At 35.7% G+C, this 8,888-nt stretch overlaps 1 protein-coding gene across 3 annotated transcripts in view; it reads left to right on the forward strand.

Moving 5' to 3' along the window:
* Window positions 1-8,438, forward strand: part of LOC126480782 (saccharopine dehydrogenase-like oxidoreductase) — a 136,059-nt gene extending 127,621 nt beyond the window's left edge. For 2 of the 3 annotated variants that reach the window (XM_050104090.1, XM_050104092.1), the window contains exons 9-10: window positions 3,091-3,185; window positions 7,119-8,438. In XM_050104090.1, coding sequence (XP_049960047.1) covers window positions 3,091-3,185; window positions 7,119-7,224 — 201 coding nt within the window. In that variant the 3' untranslated portion in view covers window positions 7,225-8,438. The remainder of the gene's footprint in view (window positions 1-3,090; window positions 3,186-7,118) is intronic. The other variant, XM_050104091.1, reaches the window with a different exon arrangement.
* Window positions 8,439-8,888: the final 450 nt, after the last annotated feature.

Raw genomic sequence — 8,888 nt, forward strand, 5'->3', positions numbered from 1 at the left:
CCCTAAAAGAAGTGTAGCAGATGTGATCCACAAAACTACTATACAGTATCCCTTTCATCCATTTGCTGTAGAATCTTAGAACATATTCTGAGCTCAAACATAATATCTCAAATAGAATGAACTCCTCCATCCCAAGCAGCAAGGATTTCAGAAACCTCAGTCATGTGTAACTCGACTCACACTTCCCTCACATGACATACTGAAAGGCCTGATCAAGTCAGTCAGGTAGAGGCAGCATTTCTCTATTTCAGAAAAGCATTTACACAGTATCACACCTACACTTATTATCAAAATTACAATTGCATCAAGTGAAATTTGTAAATGCATTGAGGATTTCTTGATAGGGAGGATGCAGCAAGTCGCTTTGGACAGAGTGTCATTGCAGATGTCGAGGTAACTTAGGGTGTACCCCAGGGAAGTGTACTGGTTCCACTGCTATTCATGTTATACACAGGGTGAGTCAGGAGGAAAGATACGTATTTTGATGGGTGATTATGCCATTTGACATACCTACAAAGTGTTACAACCAGGTGCTTATATGAATGTATTGATTCCAAATGTGACTCAGTGATATTATTGTCATAGGATACTACATTTTTTTTATTTTGTGAAGACAAAATTTTGCATTTCTGAACATTTAAAGCAAGTTGCCAATCCTTGCACCTCTTCGAAATCTTATCAAGGTCTGACTGAATATTTGTGCAGTTCCTTTCAGATTATATTTCGTTATAGATAACTATGCTTGAGATACGATAGTATTAGTGATTCTGAACAAAAAACTTGATGTGGATATATGCCCTATTCTGAATGGTTTCTGAGATAGAACACTTTTAATGAACATTTCTATTTATTTCCTGTATTATTCATTGTCATTGTTTACAACATACCACAGTAATATAGAGGAAGTTGAGACTAACATTTTGATGCAGGATGCTTGTGGTCTATCAAGTCGGAAAACTACCTCAAACTGGCCTACAAAAAGCACCTAAGCTACAGCGCATGTGCGTTGCGTGAGATTTTCAATATTCTCATGATCTCTCTAAGCAGACTGTTAATCCTAGACAAAAAAAAATAGGACCTTTTTTTTAGCAAATTTAATTTAGTTTAATTGCGTACTGATACATGTTTTTGTTGGAGTGTGCATTTTTTGAGTAATTAAAGAAAAATGTAAGAAAGTGATATTAAATGTGTTCTATCTCAGAAACCATTCGCAATAGGGCATATGTCCACATAAAGTTTTTTGTTCAGATTCACTAATACTATCACATATAAAAGCATAGTTATCTATAACAAAGTATAATCTGAAAGGAACTGCACAAATATTCAGTCAGACCTAGATAAGATTTCAAAGAGGTGCCAAGATTGGCAACTTGCTTTAAATGTTCAGAAATGTAAAATTTTGGCTTCACAAATTTTAAAAAAAGTAGTATATTATGACAATATCAGTTAGTCACATTTGGAATCAGTAAAGTCATATAAGTACCTGGTTGTAACACTTTATAGGGATGTCAAATGGCATAATCACATAGATCCAGTCATGGGTGAAACAGGTAGCAGACTTTGGTTTATTGGTACTATATTAGGGATATGCAATTAGGCTACAAAGGAGATTCTTACAGAACACTTTTGTAACCAATCCTAGAATACTGCTAGAGCGTGGTGGACCCATATCAGAAATGAGTGATGTGGGATATTAAACATATACAAGAAAAGGGCAGCAAGGATGGTCACAGGTTTGTTTGACCTGCAGGAGAGTGTCATGGAGACCTTTAAAGAACTGAACTAACCGACTCCTGAAGACAGACGTAAATTACCCCGACAAAGCCAACTTAAAAAGTTTCAGGAACTGGCTTTGAATAATGGCTCTAGGAATATACAACAAACTCTTACACCTTGCTCCCACAGAGAGCATGAGGACAAGATAAGAGTAATTACAGCATGTACAGTAGCAGCACTTAAATAATCATCCTTCCTGTAAATGAAATGGGAAAAAGCCCTAATAACTGGTAAATGGAATGTACCTTCTGGTGTGCCCTTTACAATGATTTGCAGAACATGGCTGTAGATATAGATCAGGAAACCAAGCTTACCGCTTACCTACGCCACGTTGGAAGAAGAATTTTTTTAATTTTTTTCTAATTTTTAGCGATCATGTGATAGATGCTCACTTCTTGGGCCTTGTTGGTACTTGCTCTTGGCAGCTTGTGATCATGGGTTGGACACCCCTGATGCAGATGATGGGACATGAAAATGGAAACAACTTTTTTAAATATCATTTCGGTTCTGACTAAAAGGACATGCTTATAAATGTTCTTATCAAATGGTTATCTGTGTACTGAAATAGACACTATAGTTACACATCCTCTAAATATTAGAGTGTCTCCTAGAGGCATATAGACAACTGGAATTCCTTTAAAATTAATATACAGTTATATGCTTAATAATCACAGACTGATCCTGACTATGTTGTTGTTTAAAGTTTTTATGTCTGTTCAAAATAAACTGGTTTTATTGTAAAGTATATTGAAAAGGGAAGATAGAGTTAATCAGATACAAGTCATAAATGATGTTTGCAGGTGTGCAAATGTCCTTTCTTCTTTTTCTAAAGAACTGTCTATTATTAGATGAAAATGAACACTAAAGGTCACAAAATTTTAGCATTTGGAAACCAGAGATTGTTTGTTTGAGAATTACACAGATAATTTCACTATTTAGTTATGATGGAAGGACCAGACAGCAATGTTACGGAAAAGTAGTAGCAACAGTAGATATAATGAAGATGCTGGTAACAGTTTTACTAGTATTGGCAATTTTTATCATCTTGATGCAGAATTGAAGACTTGCAGTAATTGGCATCATGGACAGTGAAGTCCACTGAAGACTCACTTAAATTATGAATACATATGTTAATGTGTTCTCCCTAATAATTGTTCATAATGAAGAATTTTTATGTGTGCTGCTTATAATGTGTGGAAGTTTTTATGCAACAGAAGTGAGTTGCTTTTAATCATAAGCTATTTTGTTAATGCATAAGCAAAATCATTAAATATGTGAAAGATGTTTCGGTGTGTGTGTTTCATCTATTTGCAGATTAAAGGTAGAAACCCAGCATATGGTGCCACTTGTACTGCTCTTGTCCTTTCAGCAGTGACAATTATTAAAGAACGTGAAAAAATACCATCTAGGTAGGTTTCTTAACTCTGCTTTCATTCTTGGTCTTGTTAAAGTATTGTTATAATAAGAAAATAATGATCCAAAGTCTGCTTTTAAGTACTGCAGTGTCAGGAATTGTACTGGTTACTCAAGTTCTCTGGTTAAAGAATTTCATTAAAAAAATGAGTTTTTAGTTGCTTTGTATTTTTCATACTGTAGTATGCCACTGATAAGTTTGGAAAACATCAGCATTTCTTGGAAACAACAGCCCCAGTGTCACGCATTTTTGAGAACTTATTATTCATAACGGTAACTAAGGTATGTAAGAATCCATAGACAAATGGAAGAAGACAAACAAAAAGAAAAAAAGAATTGTGTAAATGATGTGCAGTAAGTAAAAGTTAAGGGGGTTCTCGGTTTTTTTGATAAACTTGATATTCTGAGACAGGGGCACTGAAAAATTATTTGCTTGCTTGTGTGTGTGTGTGTGTGTGTGTGTGTGTGTGTGTGTGTGTGTGTGTGTGTGTGTGTGTGTGTGTGTGTGTGCGTGCGTGCGTGCATGTGCGTTCGTGCGTGCGTGCCCATCTCATTTACTGATGATGGCTTTGGCTGATAGCTGTATGTGAGTGTGTCTTAATTGCACCTGTCTGCAACTTGATGTATCTTCTTTATGGTAAGTATCAATCTGTCGTTTTCGTAAATTGTTGATATTCCTACCTGGAGTTTGCATTTTTTGATATTTATTTTTATAACTGTATAGAAACTTTTACTTATTATTTAAAAGGTAGGTGAGTTGCTTAAGAGATTCACTCCCTTACCTTGATCCTATTCTCTTTCTGCCACTCTTTCCTCTATTACTCTTTTGCCAAGTTCTTCCAGCCTTAGTGTCTCTCTCATGCTCTGCACCCTTTCAGTTTCAAGATAGTTACCATAATTAACCAACATTTTGCAATTCCTAATGATTTCCACCTGTCTCCTCCTCCACTGCTTCCTCGTCCTTCTCTATTCTTTCCTTGCCCTTCATATCTTCCTGCCTCTCATCTACCAAAATTCACTGTTGTCCCCACACCCATCTGTCAAGCCTCACGAACTGATCAGAAGAAAAAGGAGAAGCAGAAGAAATGAACTCATACGTAGGGAATCCTGATGTTGCTACAACAGTCTCTCTCTCTCTCTCTCTCTCTCTCTCTCTCTCTCTCTCTCTCTCTCTCTCTGTGAGAGTGTGTGTGTGTGTGTGTGTGTGTGTGTGTGTGTGTGTTTCTTCATTTAATTTTACTGTAATATACCTCATTCACTCTTTAAGGATCCTGTAAAATAATTTTAAAACAGTTGACAGTATGGCAAAGAGTATATGCAAATTGTGATTGGCGTTACACTACCAGGTCATGCCACCTGGGCCTGTTGGGAACATGTTGAACTGTTAGTGACTAGTAGTATGATTTGTTCAGAATTGATGTAGTTGTCACTATGAGAAAATAGCTATTTTGTCAGTGTGTTGTGGTTAAATTCCCTGTAAAAGAGGATGTGTGCTGTGCTTTGTGCGTAGCTGCAAGTAGTGAAAGGAAATAGATTGAACTTATGTATATGGAAACAGTAGCACTGGACAGTGCTTTAACCCTAGCATCTGTTCCACCACTGTGGGTGGTTTGGTAAATCTTAGTGAGTGACATTTTATATTTCCATTGTTTAGGGCATTGAAAATTTCAAGAATTGGGGAATCACAGTGTCTGCTATCATTAGATACTATGATCATAAAAATATGTAGAAAAAACTCTTCCTTGGAAGTGTTTACACATTAACAAACAAAATGCATGGTATTGTCAGAATTTCTACCACTTCTAAACAGAGTTAGGTCATTTGCAATGTGCAAATAATTATAAGATAAAAAAAAAACTTGAAACTGATGAACACAACTGAAGTATCATTTTGCTTGGGGCTTATATTTTTATTAAATTCCTGCTTGATAAGAAATGTCTTTTGTTGTTAAATATATATAATATTATAATATGAAGTGTTGAAAATAGCATTTTTGTGTTATGCATCTCTCAGTGTAAATATTATGCTTTTATAAAGACAGGGTTATTACTGCTTGTTTCTTTGATTTTTGTTTAGCATGCATGTCACTGACCATACCCATTTAAATCAGTTATCTTTTATACATTAATTGTCAGTGTACCATATCATTGATCTCTTCATCCTCCTATTTTAACAATGTACAGAGGTAGCACATGCAGTGTGAGCATGGAACGTGAAAAGTGGTGGGGAATGGAAGGAAACATGTTTATCTTTATAGTAAGAAAATAACACTAAGGGATATATTGGGATTAGTTTCTGCTCTCTGATAATGTTACTGCAAATCACTTAAGATGCACCTTGAAGATGAAAAAAATCCAACATGTAATCAAACATTAGCTGTGTGAGACAGTGCATACCCCATTTTCGTGCATCTTCCATTGTAATTTTTTGATCTCATTAAAATAATAAATACACTGCCAGTACTAAAATTGGAACACCATGAAGAGGGCATGCAATAAATGTGCAAATGGTCAGATCTCACCACAAGTGTAAATAAGTAGTAATCATGACCATGTACATATTGTATATAGGGACAGATTGTGCTGCGAATTTCTCATTCAGAATTGAATGTGTGATGAGCAAAAAGGTCTAGAAGCACATGTCAGAATTCAATGACAGCAGGATTTTGGTTCATTGAGACACACACACACACACACACACACACACACACACACACACACACACACTCTTACAGTATGCTCCTGATTATTCAAAGTAATGTGGGGGAGAAGATGCAAAAACATGAATAATCAAGGTATTTTTATGCATGAATAATCCATATACAAATAATCCTGAGTATACTCTCTCTCTCTCTCTCTCTCTCTCTCTCTCTCTCTCTCTCTGTATGTGTGTGTGTGTGTGTGTGTGTGTGTGTGTGTGTGTGTGTGTGTGTGTGGGCGCGCACGCGCGCGCACACATGTGCATGGGGGGAGGGGGGGAGGTCGTGCACACGCATGCGTTAATTTGTGATGTAAATGTAAAATGCCTCATTCCATATATCATTACGATTTATCATGCAAAATGATCGATGGAACATGAAACTGACTGACTGTGTTATATCATTCCACCATGCTCATGTTGGCCAGACTCCCATGACTACCATATTGGTATCAAATCAGTGAGTTAAGAAGGTCGTTACTCATTACCATGCAAAATCTCAGCAGTAGCAGGTGACTAGTGCTTGAGAAGACAGACAACATGTTTGCTCAGCTGTGCAGGATTGCACAGCTGCATCATCTACCTAGAGTCAGGAAATAAGCTCACTTTCAGCAAATCAAGTATCTGCATGGACAGTGCAAGAACATCTGGAATTGCATGGACTGTAGGCACAGTTCCCCATGACACAGCAGCAGAGAAAGGTGCACCAACAATTGTGCAGCCTTTTACAAGACTGGGCAAGGGAATGGCACCACTTCATCTTTTTTATCAGCATTATCATCCAGTAGAGTATTCAGTATTTACTAGTTATTATTGTACTCTTTCTGATATTTTCAATAACAAGATTCTTAGAAAACATTGGCTATATTTTTGTGACAGACAGAATTAACTTTGTCTATTTTTGGTAAAAGGCAGACAATTTTTATCAAGTTATTTTATTGCTATTCTCTCCTTGGTGTGAAATAGTGGAATGATGACTCACTCACAGTAGTGAATTAGTGCACAAAATGTACTGGATTGTTTTTAAAATGGTCAAAACATTCTTATCTGCATTTGGAGAACATTCAACAAATTGACACGCTTCATAACAGACTTCTTCAAAGTTCATTTTTAATGTAAAGTGTTTCAAAAATGTAGATATCTGTATGATAATGACTTTTTTAAACTTTCAACTACTTACAAACATCCAAAATTTGTTTCATTACGTACACTCTCACTTTTTAATGTTTCAGGGGAGGTGTGATTACTACAGCTACTGCATTTTCAAAGACATCCTTAATAAAAGAGTTGCACAAAGAAGGTCTCACATTTGATGTAATATCAGAAGAAGAGAACTGAAAGCCAGATATTGTTAAATTTTACTTCATGCAGAGTCTTTGTGTGCATGGTTAATATTATAGAAGCTGCCTTGTTGTGAGAGGCTGTAGAAATTTGGTTGTCCATTGAAGCTTCTAGTCTATTAGTGATGTGAACACCTCTCTTATGATTTGCACTACTTGCTATTGCATTTTTATGCACAGACTTGATTCATAGAAACAGTCAACTTCCGTATCCAAAATCAACCAATTAATCAATTAATCACTCAGCATATAGAACATAGAAAGTGATGTTACAACAATTTTCTTGAGACTGTAGTCTCAGATTCCACAACCATATACTACTCAAAAGTGTGAAAAAAACTGAAATAAGGGATGCAGTATAGACCTATGAGGGAGAGTAATGAATCTCTAATGTGATTTGTGAGAAAGGGTGAAAATAAGCAACTGTGAGTCTTGACCCTCCAAACTGACAAAATTAATCTGTTGATGGTTGTGAACTAGTGAATGTGGCATAATGTGTCAATCAATCAGTGCTTGTAAAGCACAAAAATGAAGAAAAAGGTTGAAAACTGTTGCTTAGAAAAAACTTGCATCATAATGTGTTTGATAATGTGTGAAACTACACACAGCAGCAATCAAATCATTGTGGGGAAGTTTGTTGCCACCTTTCCTATGCTTTCAATGTATGCACCATCCAAAAAATGTTTGACTTTCACAATTCTAAAAAAAAAAAAAAAAAAAAAAATAGAAACCTACAAACCCAAACTGGTCAGAATGGAAAAGCACAGAGAGGAGGGGGGATAGTAAGTTGGGTATGTTTTCCCTCCTTTTTAACATAAGAGAGGTGGACAGTCTCTAACATTTTGAAAAAATTTACTTCTTTCTTATGTGGGCCACTTTGGTATTACTATTTCCCACCTTTTTAACTTTATACTGTTGGTGCATTTTGTCACCAAATTTTAATTTTCAGACATTTTTACTGAAGTTGTGTAATGGGGGAGGGTGACGATGGATCTCATCTGCATAGCCAGAGTTGGTACTATACACTTAATGATGTGATCCATCTGTCTGCTTCAGTTTAACATTTAATAGATCTTCTAGCTTGTATTTTATGAAAAATTTAATGTAAAGAGTAGCATATTATGTGTCACTGTAGTTCCCTTTCTGAGATACCTTCTTCAAATGCCATATAAAATATGTAGTGTTCTACTGAAATAAAACTAAACTTATTCTTGTGGCTTTACAGATAGAGAAATTTTTCCTTTTAACAATACACGAAAATATTTCTCCCTTTGACTATTTTCTTCACTACAAAATATGAAATTTCCAAAGCACATTCTGTCAGATTACATAATTTCAAAGCATGTGGCCAATAACAAGAAACCAATCAATTCGTTAACAACGTGCTATGTTTGACTATATGATGTGTAAAGTTTTTACTATAAAGTTTATTTCATTTTGAGTGAGAAATATTGTACTGTGTAGAAAATGCAAGACTTCACAAACTGAATTTTTCATTTCTAAACAGTTATCCAAAAAGTGAATGTAGTTTTGCTTCATTTGCCCGAAAAATGTTTTTAGCTAACAAACACATGATTTGTCACCAGATGTTGTGGGCTGGTGTAAACTGGGTTATCTCAGCATGAAGACCATCAATGTACACAATGTGTACATCAGTTAAGC

This window comes from Schistocerca serialis, chromosome 5 (assembly GCF_023864345.2).
Source record: "Schistocerca serialis cubense isolate TAMUIC-IGC-003099 chromosome 5, iqSchSeri2.2, whole genome shotgun sequence".
Classification (NCBI taxonomy): Eukaryota; Metazoa; Arthropoda; class Insecta; order Orthoptera; family Acrididae; genus Schistocerca; species Schistocerca serialis.